The following is a 25,037-nucleotide window of genomic DNA, read 5'->3' on the forward strand; positions in this document are numbered from 1 at the left end:
CTCATTAATTCTCGTACTAACTACCGACTTTTATTTGTACGCAAAAAATATAACCAGTCATGTTCTAACGAAGAATAACTAGGTATAAAAGCCGAGTGCGTGTGAGTCCTTTCAATGTATTTTTGCACATTTTGCTTAATGATGACTCCCAAAACATATATCATGCTATTATAACATTATTGTCGTCTTTAGCCAAATACTTGGACATAATAAAAGGGGTAAAAGTATTTTTACATCTAAAGCCTTCAGCGAGGTTCAATTTATCGAGCCACAAACCTCCTTACCATGGTGGGGTTTTAAATCCATGCGTTGAGAGTTAGCGGCCAAAGAAGAAAGAAATAAGAGTAAAGATGAAGTAAGCTCGTTGATCACTCTTTTGAACAAAACATTTGACTTGGGGCAACAGGGGTGGGGGCGGGAGCGTGGGAGAGAAGAAATGAGGTGGGCTCCTATCAAACAGCAGAACAGGTGAAGCCGATGGCTCTGAACAGGGACATCCCAAGCAGCTAATCAAATGAGCAAACAAACCGACAAAATAAAAGCATAAGGAGAAGAAAAGTGGGGAGAGGAGCAGAGATTTCCACATTTTTAGACGTATGAGACTCAGTGAAATTTTCGTATTTGACATCACCATCATTATCGTCATTTTATAAACACGGGCATGAAATATGTTCAGACGCGGTGAATTGAGAATCACATTATGAGAGAGAGAGAGAGGTGAAATCAACCGGTCTGTCATACATTCAATCAATGGAGACGCGAAAGACATTAACGAAAAAGAACGGTGAGAGGAGGGAAATGAAGCAACACGAATGAGGGGAGGGAGGGATGGAGTGGGCCTTACTTCCCCCTGTCCGTTAATCCTCATTTCCTGAAGGGACTGCAGAGTTAGCCTTTTCAAGTGCACTGCGGGCACCAGCTTGCATTATCCAATCTGGAGGTGCAATAGCTTGAAGCAAGGCCGAAAGGTGCACCTTCGTAGTGACTAATTTGGAGAGATTTTCCATGCAAGCGTTTATTGTAGCCTCTAGGGAGTCCGCGTGATCACTATGCAGCTCCAGGAGCACTTTTTTAACATTCCAGTCACCTTCAGAGTCAGCAATACGAAAGATAACCAGACAATTAGCTGGTGAGCAGAGGAGAGTGATCTCCGCAGGATCCAAATTTAGGAAGGCCTTCTCCCCACCTTTCAAATTGTGCGAAAGCTTCGAGGAACACTGATCAATTGAAAGAAGAACTGCTAGTGCGATGCTGGGATGAATGTCACAGGAAGGGTTTTCAGATACGGTGAGCTCTTGAAGTACGTCGGAGAGTCGAATTATCGCTAAAGCAGGATGGAAGGCGGTCTCAGTATCAGTGGGGGATTCAAATAGAAGTAATGTTGAAGGAGTCCCTAAGTGGCTCTCATTGATCCATGTGGACAATAGTGCATCAATTGTGGCTTCTGGATAGATTATGCTTCCGACGGAGTATTGGATTGGCGGCTGCAAGAGTGAAGGAAAGTGTTTTACAATTAAACTTCTAGATAACAAGACTCCAGGACTCCAGTAACTTTTAGTAATTTCATAGAAAGTACTCACCAATTTTACATAGTCAAGCTGCTTCGAGGGATCGTGATACACTTCCAGTGAGCTATATCCTGCCAAAGTGCCACGCTTGAACCATCCAGCCTCACTGAGATCACCGCACTGCCAATGGAAACCTGCAAACTCCCCTTGCAGATCTACGGATTTTAATCGAGCACAGGCGGCAGTGTACTCCAGGAGGCATTTGTTCACCAGCTTCTCGGAGGCCGATTCCTCACCTTCTAGCCTCATGGACCACAGTTTGTGGGAATGGGAAAACGCGAAGATTGAGGATTTGCCTTCGTCAGGAGTTTTAGCCTCTTCCGCGATTTGGTATCCCAACAGGGGCAAGGAAAGTTCATTGCCAGGAGATGATGCCATTTGGGGACTCTGGCGGCAAAGAAGGCAAGTAAACTCTTAGGGCAGCTGTGGCAGCAGTAAGTGGATGTGAGCGGCAAATCACACTAATCGGAAAAATTTGTTTCTCGGAGGATGATGAAGCAAATGTACAAAGGCAAGCAGAGAAAGTACAGCCAGCAGATCAAGCCATTTTTACAGGGCAGCAAGTGCGGCGATGGAAATAACATTTGGGAAATCGAAATAGCGGCAAGGGTGGCAAAACAAAGGTAGTAGTTTTTGACAGTTAATAGTTTACTCTCCATCTGGGATCGAGGTAGAGTATCCACCTCTCCCGTGACCTTAAACAAAGAGCAGGCAAACTGCAGCTGGACCTTCAATCTGCAAGGCAGAGGCACCATGTTACCTCGGTCTACGTCACTACTTGTAGCTCTCGACAGTAGCAGTCTCAGAAGTTTCCTCAGCAATTTATGTTCACTTTACAGAGCGATCTTTTCGAGATGCTCACCTCAAAGGAGTGGTGAAACAATTTTTCGTTCCAGGGGTCAACAAGGAAGACAAAGCTGTCTGTCCTCCATCCCATTCAACAATCAGAGTCGTTTTGACTTTCAGAGCCCAATGATCAAGGTCTAGAGCATTCCTAAGGGGTTTCTTTACGCTGAAATCTCTACATGACAGTGTTTCTAGCAGAAGATATGCCATAGTTTCTACCTCTTCAATTAAGAGTAAGTTCAGTCAGCGGAACCCTACGTGGAAGACTTCCGTTACCAAGTTAATGATTTTTTGGGGATAGACCTCCACAAGGAGAAGTGGTAGGCCTCAGCGCATGTAATGCAGTGCGATAGGCCTTGAGTTTGTAAGTCAAGTCACTATCAGACCACTAGAGGCATTTTATACCATCTCGGTCAGCAGAAGACATCTCCACACGGTGGACCATAGCTTTAGTATCATCCACAAGAACGTAGTGATGTCCTCGGAACTCGATGAGCACCCTAAACAGGCCAGTCACGAGGAATGTTGGTTTGGTGATGCTCAGTCACAGAATCCAACCAAATAAATGACGCCTTCATTTTTGTTGTCTCTCAGGCATTATTTCTATTCAATTGGAGGCGTTTCTTGAAGCCCATCAAGGCAGGTGACCAAGGCTTGATGGCCTCCATTGGCGCTACTGGAGCCGAAATCAACCATCACTGCGTGAGGAACATCCAACACAACATAGCACCCTTCTAGCCCATAATATCTCCTTGAAAAGACAACTTCGTCCAACTCATGAACTTCAACGTCATCTACGGGTGGCAATGACCCATGACTTAGGCTGTTTCGTTATGTGGGTTCAATTGAAAACCTTTAAATGGCTTCAACTTGGTCAGGGCCTTGACCGGCCAAGCCCGATGCACTGCTGACTGACACGTAGCTGAAATCCATCAGGTCATCTTGTACTGTGGACTCACCATTGAGCTCCTTGATGGTGAGGATGGCGTCAACGCTCGGCGAAATCAGCAATACCGCATTGAAGTAGCTATTAAAGAAGGTGTTGGGCAACCACTTCTTCATGACGGAGGTGAACCGCCAGAATCACAAATGGGGTTCTTCAAGAAAGTAAGGTTTCATGAACACGAGGTTAAGCCACTGCTGCGATGCCATCAGAGGGCCTAGTGACTTCAGCATTGCCCCTAGAATATTTCGACCAATGTGGCAGTGATTGGTGTCGTCCGCTGCAACGTCAACTTTGATGGTAGTCTTCTACTCAATGCTTAGACTTCAGGCACGCATAACACATTGGATATTTCACCAACCCTTTCCAGGCTGACGCTCTCAGCATTCAGCAGGCTGGCGAGCTCGCCACGTCTACACACGGTCGCCAAAGCTCATGGAATCAATCTGTAGCAACAGATGATTTGAAGGGTGACCCAATGACATGCCGTTCCTCCAAACGAGGTTCCAGTACTCCAAGTGCTTCCACGTGTCATTTAGCTGCCTTGTCTTCGCAATCCATGGTGAAGTAGCCTCTCAGAAAGGTATAATCAGCGAGCTCGGCTACAATTCCGCAGAAGATCTGAATAGAGCTTGTCATCGAGTTTATTCAAGCTACCCGTAAGAAGTTCCACAAAAATTTAAAAGAAATTAGCCCAAAACTCGTTTGCGCGGATTTGGAGTGCGGATCTCCTGCCAAGAGGGTTAAGGTGCAACAGTAGACAGCAAAAAGAAGTATTTTTGGACTGCATCTAGTCAGTCAAGCAGTGGCATTGTAGATGGACGAGTCAAACCTGGGACCTTCTCCCAAATTTCCTCATTTATGCCTACAGTTAAATCTCGCATTCCAGTCGGTTTTCTAACATTAAAGCGTGAGAGAAAGTGATTTTGCATGCCTCCATTCTACTGCTATCACCTGTCTACTTCTCAAGAGGTAGACTCCAGTGCGCCAAGAATGTAGGAGTGGAATAATTATTGAACTACCTAACAACCTAGTTGACTTTATGCACTGCCAGTGCAGAATATGGAGCCAAAAAACAAAATAATCCAAGTGGACAACCGCGTCTATTCTCTTCATAGTGGATTTGGATGTGCAGACGGTTCGAAGCCTTTTGGGTAGGTGAGCAGCCCAGTCGGGCAGAGCAGCAACCGTGGCAGCAAAATCGACGCGGTGAGTACAGCCTAATGATGAAGGCAACAGTAATTCATACCAAAACTACGCAAAAATTTAGCGTCACCTCCTTTCCATGATTTGGAATATCTTTTCCAATTCAATCGGTGTTATTTGGTGTGTGAAAAGTAGCTGTCCAAATCAGACTTGGTGTTGTTTGCTACTGACACTTAAATAGTAGTATACTGACTCAACTGTATGAAAACTATGTAGGAGTAATTTTTAGCTGAACGCTTAGAAAAGGCAGCATATTTTACGTGTCAGAATAAAGTGTTGACAGAAGACACCCAAACGGTGGAAGATACAGCATTAAGAGGACACGTTAGCACTACTTAGGAGCACAAGATTCAACAACAACAGCTCTGAATAAAAATCCCACAATGGAAGGCTTTGCCCATGTCCATATCAAATGTGGGTGGAAACATCAACTTTCTTCTGTCAAAGTATTGATAATTTTTGTGCCTCACGGCCTGTTCTGACAAGACCTTAGAATTAACACTATATCATCTCGGAGGCGACCATCTTTCACGTTCCAGGAGTAGATGGTGCCAAAGATACCAACGTCGCATTTCTCACTTGACTGCTACACGTTGTCACTTCCTCAACAAATGTGGTTTACAAAATCCGCAGACCACGAAGCGATGAGACCGATGTTACTCATAGGTAAGGTGTTGGACTTGTGCTTATTCAAAGGTGATGATTAGGGGGGTGGGGGTGGGCGGGGGAAGAGACATGTTGGAAATGATCTTTTTAAAGCGTTGATAGATGTAGTGCGTTAATTTGTCATGAGAGAAGGTAGATGGCGGGCAGGCTAACCTTAATCGAAGGTTTGATCAAATTTTGGAAATAGGCCTCTTTAAAAGCTGTATCCTGGGTGTGTTCACTCGGCTCTCCTAGTTTGGACGCTAAAGCCAACAGGGTTGGTCGCTCCTAAAATTGCCAACAACTCGCCTGTTAATGGCTCTTCTTCTACCGATTAGCAGATACCAGGTAGCTGGTCGAGATGCCTACCAGCGATGTTAAACTACCGATAGACAAATGTCTAGGCAAAAGAACCAATCAGGTTGCAGACGGTCTCTAGTTCAACCACTCTAGACGCTATTTGATCGCTGCGGTATGAACGTAGTTTTGGAGAGGGAGGTAATTTTTAAAAGAGACGGTACCTTTCCATAAGGAATACTCGAGACGGGTGCTTTGGGCCTGAGAGGTGCTGTTTGAACACAGACTGAGGCAGTAGCAATTGGGCGGACCGGAGGCATACTGCACTGCATCTGAAAAGCACAAGGAATGGTGGAGTTGGCGCCATCTACTACATTGTAATGGAGTGTCACTTCCTCTCACTTTTGGGATTCCAGACCAAAAGATCGTAAATCAAGATACGGAAAGCTTACGCTAGTAATGGTCGGTGATAATGGAGTGCTATTATCCTCAGACGCAGTGATAGGTTTGAGGACGCTAGCTCGATTTCCTTCAGTGGTAGGGCTGTTAGCCAAGTGAGGACGCAATACAGGAGCCGGGACCGACTTTCTCTTACTGCCCAACAAAAATTTGGGCAAAGTGAATGAATCCTTCTGCTCGAAGATAACTTTTTGGCCAGACTTGGGAGGCTGCGAGCCTTCGTCGAGTGATCTGTGCTGACTCTCATTGAGTTTTCGTTTCACCGTGAAGCTCGTTTCGTGTATTGTCATGGGCTGAGTGAAAGGAGGAAGGCAATTTAGGCCTAAATTCGATCTGCTGACATCGGGGTCAGATGCAACTCGAAGACAATTCGTTATTTTCATGTCTTACCCGGCTAAGTGTAGTCATCTTAGCAGCTCTCGTCTCCTCTTTACTTCGATAGAGTTTTTTTCTGTCCAGACTGGTCGTAGCATTGGTATAATCTGACCGCATTTGCTGTATGGCACAAAGTCCAAACGTGGTGAGAGACAGTACTACTAATAAGTTATTAGTAGATGGAGCGAGGAACTCACAACAGGAGCTGAATGCACCGGTGAAGGCGCGGACACAGGACTTATGACTTCCACATCACTTAACGGCGGTGGACTGCTAGCAGCCATTGTGTACGACTTCTCCAGCACCCGTGGAGGTGCTGATGGTCGCGGAGGCGGTGGAAGATTGCGTGGCTTCAACAAAGACACCAAGTACAGAGTAAAATTTCAAAGTTCTTTATTTAAAAGAGACACACAAATGTGGAGGGAGAAATTATGATTTTGCTTAGGCAATATTAGCACGGAGCAAGGTGGATCCACTGAGGCGTTATGCAAATAAAGGGGAGGGAAACTAACCACAGCTAGGCGCTCTCGACATTGCAGGAAAAGCTCTTCCAGTGAAAAACTTCTACTCACAAAGAAATCTGTCTTTTAAAATGCAGTATACGTCCAGAATATTAACTCTCTGAGGCTATATAAAGGATAAGATTTTTTCCTAATTATTTTGCTATATTTCCGTAAAAGTATTGTTGAGAGGGATGATTGGATTGCATTAAGAGATGTTAATTCCCACAAAAAAAAGGTGAAAAATCGGAGCGTTTACAATAAGTTTTAAGGATTTTATTTGTAATCTAAATGAGATTAAAGGCCTTAAGTTAATTCTTGGAAGTTAGCCAAATTAAGTTAACTGGAGAATAAATATTCTGATAAGTGAAGTTAAGTTGAGGAGTCGCTGCAGCTAAGGTGAAATTACCTAACTGAAGGAAAGTGTTCGTAGGAAATATACGACATGTGTGGGAGATCTTTGTTTTACCTTAGCCATTCATAATAGGCAGTCCTTTTTTAAACCGTCGAAATTGTCGGCCATACTGGTGAAAGATTCAATTTTGCTCTTTAAGGCTTTTGTTTTTCTTATACAAGGAGGGATAGAGAGGAGCAATAGGCCTGTACAACCGCCTAAGATGCTTCAATCCACCACGGAGACTTGTTAATCAATTAGCTGGTCTACATCCAGACAATGAAGTTGGTTGTCAAGTCCTGGGTCGGATCGAGGGCTCATTCCCACACAGAGCTTGAGCATTTGGAAATTAAATGTCACAAGCACTTCCTGGGTGGGTTCCATGTTTAGGGGTTGGTTAAAAGTCTACTGATTAGCGGCACTCACTGCAGCAATAACTCATTAATGTTAAGATACAAGAAGCTGTGATGCCAAACTGCCACTTGAAAGAAACTAAATTCTACAAACGAATGCACCAAAAACCAAAACATTTGCCTCATACTTCACCATCCACAATTCATTGTTCTGATTAAAAGAGGCTAGTACCCGAAAGGTGGTGCGGTCTCGGCATTATTCGGGCCTAATGATAAATCGTTAGCACCCTTTTCTAACAGCCACAACAGGCGCGAGACTAAATGTGCGTTCGTAGTGCAGGGTCTTCTTAATAAAACGCACCAGCAGGCGCATTAATCATGCTAGGAGGGATACTCTCCGCTTTTTTGTCTAGGATGAAGCCCATAGCCTTTAGCACCACCTCCGAAATTAGCTTTATAAATTCCACTAGCACCAACACAATGATGCTACAAATCTACTTTAAACAGTGCTTTACCTTTAAATTTAAGCAGTCCCTCCAATTCCATAGGAAAAAAGCCGTCTTTTGAATAAAAGCAAAAATAATTTTATCCACCGTAGAGAAGTAGGTGATGCAATCTAAGTAGGCAGAAAGTCCTTGCCGTTCCCATAGCACAGGGTATCTGAATGTGGGTCCCTTATAAACGAAGTTAAATGATTCACAGAGGATATTACTTCGTCATTTCTTGCACACAAAGGACCTAATGGTTGCAGCCCAGCGCACAATAATCATGTAACATCGCAAAATTTAATTCTTTCGCACAAAATTTATTAGTTTCTAGACCTGCTTAGATTTTGGGATAAAACACGCCTAGTTTAATAACCCTGAAGGGAATCCGGAGTAAAATTTACAAGTTTTAGTGAACTTTGATTATTGCAACTTCTTAGTTTATTTGACTGATGTGCATGAAGGCCTTCGTCTGATTGGACAAACCACATCAAGTTAAAACAACATAACAAGTAATAAATTTTGCGAGTAAACACTTTAATGGCTCATCAGGGACTATTTTACCCAACCCATTTTTCCCATTAAAATTCGGCACTTTCTTAAAGCCATATAGGTGTGCTACTTCGGCGGCAAGATTGTTATTCTGGCTGTGCAAAAAAAGGAGGAAAACCTGTCACATTGACTACGTTTTTAAGAAATCCCAGCTTCCGTTGAGACAAGCCAAAGGAGCAACCGTGTTTGCACACACATACTCCAAGAATTTGCGCTAAATCAGATCTTACCGCAAATGCTTTAGACTGGAGGAGCTGAGGATAGCGGAAGAGATGGTTAATGGGCTTGATGCATTCCTATTGCAGCCTAATTTACTCAGAAAAATCCCTCACACCCTGCCTAATGATGTACTTTTTAAGGAGTAAAATGTTGAAGAAGAGAAACTTCACATTATGTGCACTCATTCACAACAAAGAATTAGGAGCGGTCATCTTCTGTCACCTAACGTCGACCTTAAAGGTGTTTCTTTAGTAGAGTGTTCATATTATACGGGCTGGCTCTCCAGTAACTAACTAACTAACTACAGATAAACACCACTTACAGAGGCTTTGGTGGAATTCGATTGTTCATTCTTTGCTGGTGGAGGACGCGGAGGTTTGAGGTCATTTGCAACCACTGCTCCATTTGCCCTCTCAGATTTTATACTTTCCATCATATCTCGAGCCTTCTTCTCATTTATGGCTTGTGCAATTGTTGTTAATACGGGCTTTGTAGCAACAGATGGGCATATTTCTTCCTCAGCTGGTGTGTTCTTAAAAGAAAAATGTTTAGTCAATATTTATCGTCTTCTTTTTGGAAAAATACTGTTAGGAAGACGCAGATGGGCGGAAATTGTGGTGAAGGCACCCATAAAATGCAACCCCATTGTAATTTCTACCTCGTTTAATTATGTCAGCCGTGGTCGGCAGGGGCTCAGGTAGCATTCACAATAAACAAAGAAGGCTTTGCTCTAAGTCGTCTAATCAAACGTCTGCCTGGACCTTAGCAACGCCATAAGTGTGCATTTGGCGTACAAACGACGTTAGGTACAAGTTGGCGTTCTCCCTCACTTGCTCTAAATGGATTCTACGGAACATTTCGACCGCTACTGACCGCGGAATAGCTGGTAAACAATTGGCATATATCGCTGGAAGAGAGTCACTTAAACGATTTAGCACTTCTAAATTCGCTCATATTTGTTCTTCCCATTGTAAATGATTTAAAAGAGAGAAAAATGTAACATAAAATGACCCCAATCTGTGATCGTGTCCCTAAAAATCAATTTTATTGTATAATAACTGGTGTCAGCACGGGTTCAAGCGCAAAAGGCAGAGGTCAAGCGCGTGATACCACTCACAGGACTTTTTCCGTTTTGTTGTTCAGCTGGAAGATTATCATAGATGTGGGGGGAGCCACCAGCCTCGCCAACTTTATGCAAAGACTCAGTTGAGGGTGTTGGTGAGGGTGGCATTGCGCTGAGAATGCTGTCGAGTTCCTTGCGTCGACAAGTTGTAGGCGACTCCTGGTGGATACCGGAAATAATTTTATAGTGAATGAGGCAGTGCGAGAGAAAGCAACAGTGAGTAAAGAAGCGATAAAAATGAAGTCGCTCACAGGTAAATAGCACCAGCACCAACACACACACGCACGTAGATTATGTTCATCAATTTTGAGTGGTTGGTATAGCACACATACCCACATACACTCACATACACACGCAATCACAACCGTAAACTCCGTCTGTGCCACGGTGGTGGCAAACCAACTCCAAGAGACGAATGGTGATGACAAAGAAAAGCGGTGACATTAAAGCACTGACTTAATGTTGAAGAGAGTATCACTTTCTTGATACGGTTGAATCAAAAACCCCCCTTCTTCAGTTAGCATAAGACGACTAACAAGCGATAATTTAAATAAATATCATTCTGGAGCATGTGCCGCCTCCAAAATGCATTTTCTCACAAATAATCAAGTTGCACACCCATTCTAGGCGAAATTTCCCCACTTAATTATTCTCTGAGTGCCATTTTGATTCCTTTTCGCTAATCGACATTCGGCAAAAGGGATGCTTATAACTAATAAGTAGTAGAGATTTTTTCCTGAGGAAAAAATGCAGGTTATGCAAAGTTGACGGTTTACTTTCGACAGCCGGTCCTGTCTCCCGCACCCAGGGCTGACGCCTCATAAACGATCCTTTCCTACTAAAAATTCCCGTCTTTTTCACTGCCCTCAAAGTTTACTTCAACCGGATCGGAAGCGGAGGGGATGAATCACGCAGTGTTAAGGTGGCCAAAGTTTCACACTAAAAGGGCACATTTGGTCACACTTTTAATCATCGCCCCATGAAGTGAAAAGGAGTTAAATACCTCTGCAAAGATAAATTCATTCTGACTTGACTTTCACTTGTGCAGACCAGAAGGCGATCAATCTGTTGGCGAAACTGAATCTACAGTCAGTGGGTGATAGCAGAGCCCAAAATCCACGCTCTAGATGAGAAATCTACGCTTCAGTGAGCACACCAACTCCATCCCACATGCCAAGTTAGTGCAGCCTCGGATAGCCCAACAGCATTAATCGTGTTTACGAGGGTACCGACGCCGACAAGCTGAAAGAATTGCGTCCTCTGTTATTTTAACTTCTTCACCCTCCATTCTCTCTCTCTCACCACAGCTACACTCACATGAGCTCAATCATTGCAAGTCAGTTGTCACAATACGGTCGATGTAGAACAATAGAAAATATGGGACTTTGGCCCGTTGTTCAGCACTAGATATCACGCATATCTGCGCAGTAGCTGTAGTTTTCCTGGACACGCACTGAACATTATACATGCCAGATGGGGCGATATTGAGACAAAAGCTTTCGGCTAGCACAATTTCTGTTTTCAGTTACATTTGAGGCAAATACTACTTATTTCCCAACAACATTGTTTAAGTAGGTGGGTAGGCATTGCGATTCGACTGATCCCCAGACAAAAGCACTACAATGGTAGCGAATGAGGTGGTGGGAGGTCTGGCCAATGGAGAGACGCTAAAGTTCCTCAGGGGAAGATGAATTTGTGTCCGTTAAGATTGGGTGCGAATACGTGATTAGATTTAAGGAGGGGGTGGTCTCTTCGACGTTGTCAGGCCTGACTGCCAATTGGCTCAACTGACAACTGGTTTATAAAGTGCCAAAAATGTTGCTGGACTCTTTAAGGAGGTGGCGTTCTCCATTTGGAAACCATAAAACTTACTGATAAAGCGGTGAAAAGGGGAAAAAATATTTTAAAGCTTCATTCAGTAAAGGGGGGGATTAGATCCCCCAGCTACTACTTATTTAGCAAAAACGACTTTCCGAAGTCCCTGTCATGAATGCTTGCAAGAAAAGTACAGAAAGGAGGTAGTACGTACCAAAGGTGCTTGAATTTCACGGCTTTCATACGTCAGGAGACCTCCGTCTCCACCAACTCCGTTGGCCTTAGAAACATAGGGGAAATTTTAAAGAAAACCCTTTGAAAATACCTTCATTTTCCCTTGGTGGTCGTATTCATTGAACTGAAAAGGGGGAATCTTATACAGAGACAGGTAAATTTGCCTACCTCTTGATAGTGTTCACATAGACAGTAACCATCCTAGGGTTGGAAAGAGCAAGAAAACAATCTCTTACAATAGAGGCCTGAGCTTCCGTGGTGACGTTCTCCTTTAGAAAGCGACTTCTCAAGTCAGTAATAAAATTCGCTGGTAGAAATGAAGCTTACAGTGAACCCAGCATGGTAGACACCAGGAGAATGGGGGAGGAGGAGGAGGAGAGACTATCTGTCGAAACACGCTCTCCACCGACTGAGAGCCTGAGAAAAGCGCTTGAGACACGGTGAAGTGAGTCCAACTGACTACATCCCAAGGTTATATGGGTATTCGTGTGCTCTTAGATGACTTGCTACATGCAAATGACCTAACACCCAATCGTGTATCCACACAGACACACACACACACACACGCACAGTAGATGACGAATGAATCCGGAGTGACGGTAGGCTGGGATTTGGAGAGTGGCATGAAACGCAATAAGCCTACTAACAAAACCGGAGCATTTACTCACTTTATTGCCCTCAAATTAAGGTCATGTAACGGCTACCCATTTGCAAGCCATTAAGAGACATTGGATCATCATCATATTAGAGACTTGGCGAAAGCGATACGGAAAAAGGTCAAAAGATAGTGTGGGCTGTTTCGGTCTCAGGCGGCTCGGATTTCACTCCAGATGGTACGCAGCTGTTACGCTGTCGAAGCCCTTGCTTTCAGAGACAGCACAGATGATACTACTCAAAAAAGTCGCAGGGGACAGCCACGTAGAGTGGATGGATGAATCCAGGGGGGCACAAACCAAATTTGTACCAAATTTCAGCAACAACCTCATCCTCGGACTCTAAATCATGCCCGGAAACGAGCGAAATCAGGTTCGAACAAGTCAAAACGGCTGTAATCACTGCTAATTGCAGCATTCTTTATAAGACAAACAAAAAGGGCGGAGGAACATGCTTGCACCACCACATGCCTCTGCATTCGCGCTGCTTTTGCTGCGGGCCTCTCAGACTTTCCGCATGCTAGTAGTAAATAGGAGGTGGTTTTCGGTAAGAATTCCGTGATTAAAGTATCAATTCAGCTTAAAAATAGTATCACTTTGCAAAAGGGTGAAAAAGCGAGGCGGTGTCGGATCTCCTCGTGTGAGCATTTCAGTCCAAAAGAGACAGACAAATTAAACACCAAAGAGGAGAGTCATATATCTTAAGTGAATTCACGTTTTCGAAAGTGCCACTTCATAAATCAAGTAAAATGCCAAAATCAAAGTTAAATAACTGACAAAAACACATAGCTGCAGTCGATAAAAAACCGCCTTCATTGCGATTGGTTGGAATGTACACCAGCTGTCAATTTAGCCCCGAGGTCCTTCTCAATGGAGGTGTGCTGCTTACTTGATAAGTATAAATACCTAATTATTTAAACTACTTCTAATTTTATGCCACAAAAACTCAGGGGTGGGTGCGCAGCAAAAATGAATCGCGCGCAAAAGGATACACTGAGTGAAGATGAAGCAGATGAGAATGCCTTCAAGAGGCTCCCATGAATTTGCGCACAGTTTTGTAATCAAAGTGTACCAAGAGTGAATTAAGATATGCGTACGGATTTGGAAGGAAGCAATTCTATCAAAATCATTTTCAGGGGGTGTTGCAAGCATGATTACTTATTAAAAGTTCTATCTTAAAATACAGCACTAAAAAAACAGTAAAACAGTCTAAAAATAACTGAACTTGTTCTAGGTCAAATCGATCCCCGATGACCAGACTAAATGGGTTTGGAGTAAAATCACAAATAGCGAATATGTACAGAAAAAAATCCTTTAGGAGCCATTAGAGCGTGAAAGAATCATTGATTTGTTTCTTGCGAGAAGTTAACATTTCTGGTTAACTAACTGAAGTTTCAGGCTTACAAGCCTTCAAAGATAAAGGATGCACCTCAGGTCTTTTAAGTCATTCAATATAAATATGCGGTTAGAGAATAATCCACTTTCTTAAAAATCAGGAATAGTTCAGCCATTTTCCTAGTCATATCCAGAAAATATTTTCCTTTTCGTTATGCAAATAGTACGTGGCATTGACTTAGTGGGAAATCAAATATTTCACTGCAAACGAACGATTTGGTAATTTGTTTTATTTTCTGTTATGTTTGCGTAAGTTGGACTTGAAGGTCATATGCTCCTCAGTATACCTTTCAACATAAATCTCACTAACTTACAGTCAAAATGCATTCCTACTGATTTAAGCAACAAGATTTTAAAAATGGGTCAAAAACTGATTTATTAATCGGGCAAAAATACTTTATCTCCCAGAAATCTAACCAAATCTAGAGATAACAAGCCGCTGGTAACCTTGTTTCAATACCGGTTAATCAAAGTCCAAACGAGGACAATTCATTCAAACACACATAAACCAAAAAAAGCGAGTCTAGCTACAAGCAAGAAAAACTTATTTAATGCAAAAATGCATGTAGCAGGTTATATTGCAGCATAGTCGTTTACTTTTAAAATTCTTGAAAATCTCCACCTTAGTAGCAGAACTTAAAGTTTATTTAGGTAATATTTAGATAGAAAGTATCAAGGTTATGAAGTATTTGGTGTTAGTAACTACGGAGATGCCGTAGTTGAGGCCAAAATGTAATGCAAGTGGTTTTTGATGTCCAGTTTTTAAGAAAACCGGTGAGAAGAATCTAAAGAAACGCCTGGAATGTTCACCGTGAAGACTTTAGTTTTGTTTGCTGTCGATATAGACGTTGTGGAATAAGTTCCTTGCCTTTACCAAGTTGACATTTTTCCAGGGCAAAAATTTGGGCTCTCGTGTCAATGTCCAAAAGCCAACTCGAATTGTCAAAAATTGGGCAGCTGATTCATTTACAAGTCACATCTGTTATTTTTCGTGAAATTCTTTGCACTATTCTGGCACACTAACTTATTTAGATCGTAAAACATTCCCAATTCATGGACGCACTCCTCTACAAGGTGGCTCAGCTCGCAGGCCAATTTAATGACCGAACTTTTTTAGATGAATTAAAGAAATTCCAACTTACTAATTGAAATCTCACTTTTTTGCGCCTTTGAACCTTCCTTTTTGAGCCCCAAAACACCACCCGACTGCCACAATCAAGGAGGATCAGCATGGCCGGTTGAATTTTTCAAAATGAATAACTACAGGCGGTGTTACTACTGGTGCAGATTTCGGACAAGGTTGCTTTTTTTCTCCTTATTTAAAGATCGCAACAAGCTAGGCAGCTGGCTTTTTAACTATTGCTTCCACCCCACCTTGTCGCGTCTTGCCTCGCCTCGTTTTTTCCTTCCCCCGGCCGTACGAGACTTCATTTCCGTGCCGCGTGATTGGTCAAATTTGGCGATCGTTTCCGGTGCGTGTATTTACTTCATCCAAGATTTCAAGGTTAATTTACACCGCATGATAGACTTAAAAAGTACTTTGCTTTGTACTTAAGAGGACCTCTCCCCTACTTTATCCCTTCGCATAGTGGCCAGTAAGTCGGAGGTGTAGGCGGTTCCGAAAGGGAGGACTTCTTATAAGCTTGGCAGAGGGAATGAGTATGTCGTTAGGACTACAAACTAATCGAGTAGTGAAGAGAAGAAAAAAGGCCCAAGTATCAATTTGAACTTCGAATTTTTGCTGATTTACGATGAAATGCTCCTCAGTGGGTGAGGGCATCACCTTAACAGCGGATTTATTTACTGATCATGCGCATTCACACACACGTGCAAACACATTTGAAAGATGAATGTGTCTGATTCATCATGGACACAGGTGTTACGCGAAGCCAAAATTGTTGACCAGGAGATAGAAAAAAGCTTGTGCGTGGGTCAAGCCAGCTGTGTCAATGTGAAAGTGGTCTGCTAGTCAGCAACAGAGGAGCTTTACACACGATGGCCCAGAGGAACGAATCATACACCGCACGGTGCGTATTGGCACCACTTCCATGGCTATTAAAAACGACAAAGAAGACACCAGTAGAGAGAATAAAGGGTGATCTAGTCAATGTGTAGCAGGGTCCATTACAGCTGGCAAAGCAAACTGACAGCTGTCAAAACTTATCAGGCTGCAACATCCAAGGTGGAAGAGTGCAGGGTGCCCCAAAATCACACACCAAAGGGAGTGGGTTCACTGTCGCAACACTGACGCATTAGGGTGACGCCGTAAGTCAGATTTTTCAGGCTCTCTCACACACGCAAATGCACACACAGTTCTACGAAAATATTGCAGGATCGTCGATCACGCAGCCAAGATCAGCGGAAACAAAAGGAGAAAAAAAAGACGCAAACGCAGAGCTAGGATCCATCAAGGCGTGGGTGAAAAAAATTACTGATAGACGCAAAAATTCCTTCAATCGCAAATATCTGTGAGAATCAAAAATGCAGCTCAACTTACGGGTTCAGTGGCGACTACCTCCTGATGTGTCGGTGTGATATTAAGACTTGAAACAATCCGTGGTGAAGGTCGTGAACCGGATATCTGGGGAATCCTTCCCGGGGCGGAGTCCTCGCCACTCCTGCTGGAGCCACCCAACTTGAATTTGAAACCCTTCTTCAAGTTCCTCATCACACCTGAAATCGGTTTCGATGCTCCGGTTGTTGGCGGCTTCGCCGTCGTCGCTTCGGTTTTGGCAGATTTCTTGTGGGCTTTCGACTCCTGTGTCGCCCCGGAATCATCCTCCACGTGCTTCTTCTGCCATGGAAGCGTGAAACGGGATGCAGCAGGTAGAGTCATTGTGCGTTTCACCTTAGTAGTTGATGGTTTTTTCTCCTTGTTAGGCTCCACTTTCACCGGCTCCTCTTTCTGTTTTTGGTCAACTTCTTTAATTTCCAATTTATGTTCTTCAGCGACTTCGTTAGACTCAGCTTTCGCCTTTTCATCGGCCGTCGTTTGTTGCAACTCCTGAACCTCCAATTTCTGTTCCTCAATCACTCCCTTCGCCTCATGTACTGCCCTTTCTTCGTCCTCCTTATGCAGAGCTTCCTGGACTTCCATTTTATGCTCCTTAATCCCTTCGGCAGCTTCATCTTCCGATCCTGTGTTCACCTCTGTCTGCTGTTCCTCGATAGCAGCTGCACACTCATCGATGACTTTCTGAATTTCTGCTTTTAATTCTTCATTATCGTGCATCTGTTCATCCCTCAGGCTCACAGATCTAGGCTCTTCGGATACTTCCTGAGCCTCGGATTTCCGATCTTCCTTCTTGTCATCCACTTGATCTTTTTGGATTTCTATTTCGTGCTCCTCGATCACTTCTTTGGGTTCTGTTTTCACTTCATCCTTCTCGGTCGTGGGTGGAACTTCTGGAAGAGAGAGTTGAATTTCAGCTCGTTGTGTTTCCTCTACTTCTTGATTGTTTAAAATCCTGTTCTCTTCAGGGGGAGAAGGCGGAGCTTCCAAATGCAGAGAACTTTCCTGACCAGGTGCAACGATAGTGTCATCACTATCCGTGCAAAGATCCGTCCTCTCTCCAGCATCCACTAGAGTTCGTCGAATTTCCATTCCTCCGTCTGGAGCGACCGTGGTGCTTAACACGTAAAGGTCTCCCTTTTTGGGGCTATCCGGTGGTACAATCTCCTTCGTGCCATTGGTGTTCAGTGCCTCCATGCCGTCCGTGGTGATGGTAATCAAGCCTCCCCCGTCCCCAGCGTCTTCGTGGTCATCACTCATTCTCCCTCTCTTGTTCAGTCGAAAGTGGCTTCTTGACATACACGCACAGCGTTCTATGCGCTGCGTTTCAGTCTAAGCGCTCTCGAAAACTCGTGCCATCACGTGTGTGTGTGCGTTTGATGCGTATGTGTGAGTGTTATGCGTGTGTATGGTTGTGCTTTCGCCTGTCTGCCTCACAGAGACCCAGCGTTTGCGTATGCCAGTAATAGCTGGGGTAGTAGGACAGGCGGACTGTTAGTCTCACCACCATTTGCGCATGTTCTCGCCTGTCCGTCCCACCGCTCTGTGTGTGTGTGTGTGTGTGTGTCTTGATGCCTCGGCATGACCGACAGGCACTTCACTCCCCCAGTTGGTCTGTCCACAAAGTCCTCTCATTGATCGACTAAATCCGCTTCTTTTTCCCCTCTTCTAGGCGGAGGAGGAGGACTCGATGAAAAACTTGTCTAGTCCCTACGGCTTTCCCAAGGTGACAGCAAAGTAGCAAATCAAATGAGATAACTTTCGACTCGACTTCGAGATGAGGAGGAACAAATGCATTTATATTTGGTGGAGGATTTCCAGCCAATCTGCTTTCAAGGTCACCATACTGGTCGATCGAAAAAGGCAAAACCGGAGGGGTTGCTTCTCTCCCCAGGTCAGATTTTCTAACCAGAACACTATCACTTGACAAGAAGGGAGCTCTGATGGATAATTAAGAAGAGAATTTCTCTAGACATGAGAAAAAAGGCAGCGACTGGTTAATGCGAGCCAATTGCTGAAACAGATCTGATGATAAGTTAATGCCTGGTGGGTAGCTCGCTCATTGGCTACTTTCAAGGTCGGGGTGGAGATAGATTCTACGCTCCAGCCAGGACTTGACATATTCACCCATGAAATGAGAAAGTTCATTCTGTAGATGTACAAATGCACTTTATCATCATGTTAAATGACAATTAGGTTTTTTCCGACTGGAGTGTTGCCAAGGTGCTCAGTTTTGGGAAGTTAAGAAGAGACAATTTGCAGGAAACAGAAAATGGATAAATAATTGAGGTAGTTAGGAGGAGGAATTTTTTAGATAAACCACATTCTTTAGAACGAAAACCTTTAAATTCGACCACGAGGCAGAGAGCAGGAGGACAGTTTTTCAATGTCAGTGTAAGAAATATTCTAGAAAATGAGCCGCGATTCTTTAGCCACGACTTAAAAAGAATAAAAGAGACGGCTGAGAAGGTTAGAATAATTACAATTTCCCAGACATTCCAATCCTCCTTGAGGGAGAGAATCCTTGCGTCTGACCACGAGAGGGCAATTCTCTGATTGGTTGATTTCAAGGCCAGGGGAGGGATCAATTAGGGGAAGACTGACAAAAAACAACCGTTTCTGTCAATCAGCTGCTGATTTTGACAAGTAAACGGGGAGAGTTTTGCTCGGCTATGAACTTAAATTTGTTTAAGGAGGTCGGAAACTTTAAATTTTAGAATGACTTTGTAACCCGGACGATTGGAGGGGGAGTGAGAAATTAACAGGAGTTGATTTGACATCATCAAATAACTTTTCCTTTTTAAAAAGGGTAAATGGTTTGAAGTAAGATCAAAAATGTTGAGAAAACCTTTTTTGGAAAATATTGTGTTAGTAGAAACTCGGCGCCAATAAATAATCTTGAGAAGAGGCTCTGAAGAAGTTCCCCGCCTCTCTCTCTCCCGCCGCCTGATGGAAAAAGTAATACGGCTGCCTTGCGACACCGAATTAAGGAGGCTAGTAGAATGAGACAGGATGTAAAACGTTCTTGTTATATGAGACACAGGCATTCAAAGTGGCTACTGAATGACAACAATTTGCCTGTCACCTTGAATGACACGCACTTTCTATCAGCCTGGCTTGGGGGTGCATCGACACTCGCAGTCTGACTGTCTTATTGGTCAAGTGTTATAAAGTATTTATCGCCCCTTCAGCGACTGATAGTTTACGTTGCCTCTTACCAAGAAAGTCCTTCTATTGGGGAGCAAGTACGACGTGTTATTGCCAGGCGTGGTTAAGGCAGGTCAACCGGGATTTTGGATGCACGCGAGTGGATAGAAAAGAAACTTTGACTACTGTGTCGTCTAGGTCATTTGTACGTCTAAAGCAGCTAAAGGCACCTAACTTTCCTTCTTTTTTTCTCCTGGTAGACCTTTAAAAGCCTAACTAAAAGTGTTTAAAGGCGAACGCCTCTTCCAGTGCTGTTAGTGAGACACCACACAATTGGCGGAGGCATGGAGAGCCAGAAAGGTCAACCACAAGTCAAATGCTTATTGGAGGGTGGAATCACTGCGCTGTGCATACTTGATTGCATCTAATTAGCCAACTTAGGATCATTTATGTAAACCGTAAAGTCCAATTTAACCATTACTTTTCGCCACCTAAGTCATGTATATGCGACACGGGTGCTCTATCCGTTTACAATAGCTGTTGGCATCGCAACCATGGCAGCTACATCCAGTAGCGATAGGCGCACGATGTGCATAACTTGGAGGTACCTACATCGGTCTCGTATTCCAGTCATAAAATGTCGATTACTTCCCACCGACACGGGCCTCTTGATTTGAACATGCCCGATTCCCTCATGGTGCCATGTTTTCTCACTTGATAAATTTGACAAAATTTCAAGGGAGATGATTAACGTCCTGCTTTTCCTATGACTCTTGTGATCTTACCCTCACATGGACAACCAGAGTGATCGGTATACGTCGTCCCTAACACGTCACAGTAATCAACTCCCTTTTACCTGGGAATCTACAAGAGGTGAATTTAACCACGGACCGCGCACACATCTCAGCGACGGAGTTGGATCATGGGGTTTTGGGACTATTCCCACTCCGCAGCAGCACCGCAGCTGTCCGGGTAGAAAGGCAGGGCCGGTGCGCCAGATCGAAGTGGTCACCTGATAAGCCGAGGCCATTAGACGAGTCTTATTGCATCCCTATCTTTAGGCGACTGCGTTAACTGTTGGTGTGGAGAATACAGAAAGAAAAAGCTCAAATTACTCCATGTTCTGCAAAGGATCACCTTTCGGTAAGTATATTCACCTATTATTCAAAATAGGTGACTCCACTGTATGATAAAAAAGGCTGGATAGCTAAATTTGTATTCAAAAAACCAGTAAAAGAAATCCCAACGATTACTGGACTCCCTCCTCTACTCAAAGTGGAAAGGTCATCTCCACATCTTTTAGTAATTACTCTAGAACGTTTTACAAAATGCTTTTGCTTGAGGCAAATTCACCCACCTACAGGTTTAACAGCAATTTTCCCTATTTAAGGAACGGGTTTTATAAAAAACAAAAAGTCAGTATTTTGAGTTTATTTCCTTTCCTTTTCTTCCTGAGGTTACGATGAGCCCCCCTCGGATGCCGACAAATTAGTCCGTTGGCCGTGTACAGATGGGTCAAGTGGCTACAGGCAAAAAGGCATACAAAGTGCATTTTTCTTGCCCAATCAAAAGACGGTATTGATGGGTGAGTTTAAAATACCCACAAAGCCCTTCTTATTTTCTGCTTATCCTGGTTGCGTGTCTTCAAATGCGTGCTGAGCACCTTTTTTTCTTGCTCTAGCAAAAGGTTACGGGCCAGGAGTAATGCGGGTAGTTAATGCGATGATCCATGGTACCTTCAATTTTGGCGTGTATTTTGAGGTCTTAATATTTTTTTACAAATGATGCACACAAAAATTACCACGGTTATTTGTAAGTGGACGCCGGTCTTCCGACCAATGAAAGCGCTAAAACCTGCAAAAATTCACAAGCTTACCTACTGAACGGTACTATTAATAATACTTTTCCAAAGGAGCGAACTTCCGATTTTTTACCTTTTAAAAACTATTTGTCTTGAGAGGCGTTGGAGGAGGGAAAACTTCATCGTGGTCTTTGGAGGATGGCGTGGCGCGCGCTTTGGAAGCGTGAAGTGGCGGGATAGCTTGGGTACAGCCACTTCTACTTACAAGTCAGTCAGCCAGCAAACAGCTAAAAACTCGAGGGTGAAAAAAAGGGATATAAAAGGTCTATCCACCCTCTCGCCATTTTTTAGCGCCTGCTAATGGTCTCGGTTGGTTTTGTTGAAGCCTGGACTTTTCTAGCCAAGGTAAATGTGCGTAAACCGACTCATTGCTCTTGCTGTCAATCGTGTCATGTACTTCAAGATGATGGCTAATTGGGCTACCTTCCCTGGGTGATTTACCACCGTCTGCTACCGCACCTTCGTCGTTCAGCAAGTCATACAGCTTTAGTGATAGATTAAATACGTAAAGGCGAGAAGATTAAGGTGATATTCTCAAAGGCACTTTTGGATTGATGAGGAGTGCCTGGAAGAGACGACTACCGAAAGTCTGTTTCCGCTGCATAGGAACTAGTGATGTGACCTGCTTCACTGTCGAGGCTCTAGACGACTTGCAGGCGGGCCACGGGCTTGCATAAAAGTAGACGAGATGGACAGTTCCACTGAAATTGCAGACGTTCTCTTCATCCTTTTTGATGTACATTTACTTGCTGGAGGTAAAAAAAGGTGGAAAAAGAAGAGAGTGGCGATTGCTTGGCGTGTAGCTGTGTCACATGACTCCACTTGTCCAGCCTACCAACCGACCTTGCGGTAAGTGTTACCCTGGCAATTAAATATGGCTGCAAAATTTGCATACAAATTGCCTTCGGGATGAGTAGCATGCACGTGGGGGCAGAAGGTGGGGATGTGGGTGTGTTTTCTGAGTCCCAACTTTTGGTATGAGGAGGTAGAAATTGCATCAACCACGGAGTCACATGAGAGTTTATTAAAAGTTAAAACAAAGCAGGTGGAGGCTAGTGAGTCGGCGATTTGAGCATCTTGTCAGTAAACTACCTCATGACAGCTCTAAACTGACAAGTTTGTGATCAAGGCGGCGGCCCAATGACAGCCCAGTGACATTGAATGCGGGAATTGCACCGTGCTGGCGCAAATTTTAGGTGACAAACCGTGACCTGCATGCAGTTCACAGGTTCCAACATGTTACAAGGTGGCAGTTCACTAGGATGTACCGAAAATTGCACGAACTTTAAGATCAAACGTCAGTGACTTGTTGGATGGTCTTTCGATCATTCTGCACCCGCAATTTATTTATTTTAGATAAAGACTTTTATTATTTTATCGTTAACGTTTTATGATACAAAAAACCCGTTCGAAAATGCTTTTACCGTAACTGTAATCAGGGGGAATAAACCTTAACTGAGGTGTCAAATTTAACAACTCTCGTGGTCACTGACTTAGCAGCATCCATTCGGAAGTTAATCTATACACAAATTAATTAATTTCCCTTTCTCTTTTCTTTCCTTTTTTGTCATTTTAGGACTTAAAAGTGTCAAAGTGCCTTTGAAAGGGAGAGCGGGGGTTGGGTGCACAATGTTGGCATGCTGGGTTGTCATGACAGGTGTGACATCTTAATCACCGGTAAGGCCTGATATTTTCCTTCAGAGAAATTGGATTTCTCTTTCCTCCAAAAAAAACTAATTTTTAACTCATTCTGCTGGATGATGGAGGAAATGGAGGGGAAATGAACAAAAGCATTTCTTGTCCTGTCATTCGTCTTTGCACCGTACAAGGTGATTGCAAGGCAAATGAAAAGCACAAACCGTTCTTGTTTGTTTAAACGAAGCTGTAGCAGAATTTATTAATCGTCAAATTACTCAGCCAGCACCAGAAAAGGACTCTTTGCTCTGCTTGTCTTTTAATTCCGTCCCGATAAGGTGATTCTACACTTCCTAGCTGACCTTCTGGTCTAAATCTTGTCCTCCACCGTGCTGCTATGACGTGGTAGACCATCAGGGACAGCTCGCGACTCCACAGGAAAGAAGCAAAGGAAGAAATCTGCGGCACCTTGCGATGGGGAAACCTCCCACGCTGCCGTAGTGGTGCTACACGCATCCATCAAGGAGGGGAAAGGCGTCTGTTACAGTCCGCTCTCTGCCAGGATCTTCAACTTGTTGAAGACGTGTTATCCACCAATGCTTGTCTGCATTCAGGCATTATGAGGCACTGATGGAAAAGTATCAGTTTGACAGTTCCAAGCTCCTTAACAAAATGCTGATGTGTATGACTCCTATAAAGCTGGAGAAGCTTTTGGTCCAGTTCACCAATGAAAGCATTTAAAGGTGGGTCTAGCACACTCCAAATTACTGTCTCACCTCAATCTTGAAGAATCATGTGGCCCTAGTAAAGATGAATGAGGAAACCAGCGCGAAAGTCGTGGAAGAGACTCCACATGCGGGTCCTACCCATGTACATCATTTAAAAGACCATCGGGATATTCGGCAATTCTAACTTTTCTTCGAAAAAACCGCATCTCTCAACAATAGTTTGTCGACTGACTTGTGATTAGGACCGACATCTGAAGGTCAAAGTCAGTAAATCGAACAAGCAAGTCACTGATTATAACCCGAATGACCCACTATCTCTCTACGCATCTGAGGCACACCTCAAGTTATTCTCCTTTATGGGGATGTGCCTGCTGTGGAGTGCCGAGGCAAGTGTTCGCCTCTAGGAGGTCAGACGGCAATTAGGGCTGATACTCATCTACAGGTCAAGGATGAACTAGAAAAGCTTCGACTTGAGAAAAGGTTAGGAAACAGATCTTTTTTGCTAAAAAAGGCGCCAAAAGATACAAAAGGGATACAGCACCGTTGCCACTGTACCCTCCCTCCTCCGTTCCATGCTTCCTTAGGCAATAATTGGTTCCTTGCCTTGGCACCGGACAACCGCAAAGTGGGAAAGTGATGAAAAAACCGGTTAAATTCACGCCCTTTTGAGCACATTTGGTAAATTAAAAGTCTTTTGAAACAAGTTGGACACTTTGTACTTGTTTATTTTCTGTGGCCCTTAGTCACGGCGACCAGAGCGTCCGCGTTAGTGGACACAAACCAGGCCGTGGTTCGCGGGCATACTTAGTAAGTCACCCCGCCCCGCCCCACCCCGACCCCCAATCCCCACCTCAACAACGCAGTAATCCAAAAGGTTTCAAGCTAGGAGGCCCTGGAGTGACAAGCTCATGGGAACTTTTATACGAACCCTGAAAAGGAGAGAAGAGTCCTTTGGAAGCCTCAAAGACCATCCAGGAGGTAGGCTTTCTCCTCTGCGAGGGAGGAAGAGGACACATTCCACGTGGGTAAAGAACTCTTGATTAACAAGAGAATTTTTGTGTTTTTAACCGGCCTCTAATGGAAAGGTTTTAC

General features: G+C 43.8%; 1 protein-coding gene across 1 annotated transcript; it reads right to left on the reverse strand. All coding sequences in view use genetic code 11, as the record gives it.

The window, feature by feature from the left end:
- Positions 1-857: 857 nt before the first annotated feature.
- On the reverse strand, positions 858-17,834 carry EGR_08873 (hypothetical protein; the record flags this gene model as incomplete). Its single annotated transcript, XM_024498122.1, has 15 exons — positions 858-1,484; positions 1,581-1,955; positions 5,383-5,496; positions 5,730-5,837; positions 5,958-6,257; positions 6,355-6,459; positions 6,537-6,689; positions 9,165-9,374; positions 9,960-10,124; positions 11,995-12,060; positions 12,106-12,138; positions 12,183-12,215; positions 12,251-12,296; positions 12,342-12,469; positions 16,560-17,834. 15 exons carry the CDS (start codon positions 17,832-17,834, stop codon positions 858-860), a joined length of 3,738 nt encoding a protein of 1,245 aa, XP_024347454.1.
- Between the last annotated feature and the right edge of the window lie 7,203 nt (positions 17,835-25,037).

The sequence above is a fragment of the Echinococcus granulosus genome (assembly GCF_000524195.1).
Source record: "Echinococcus granulosus chromosome Unknown EG_S00122, whole genome shotgun sequence".
Lineage (NCBI taxonomy): Eukaryota > Metazoa > Platyhelminthes > Cestoda > Cyclophyllidea > Taeniidae > Echinococcus > Echinococcus granulosus.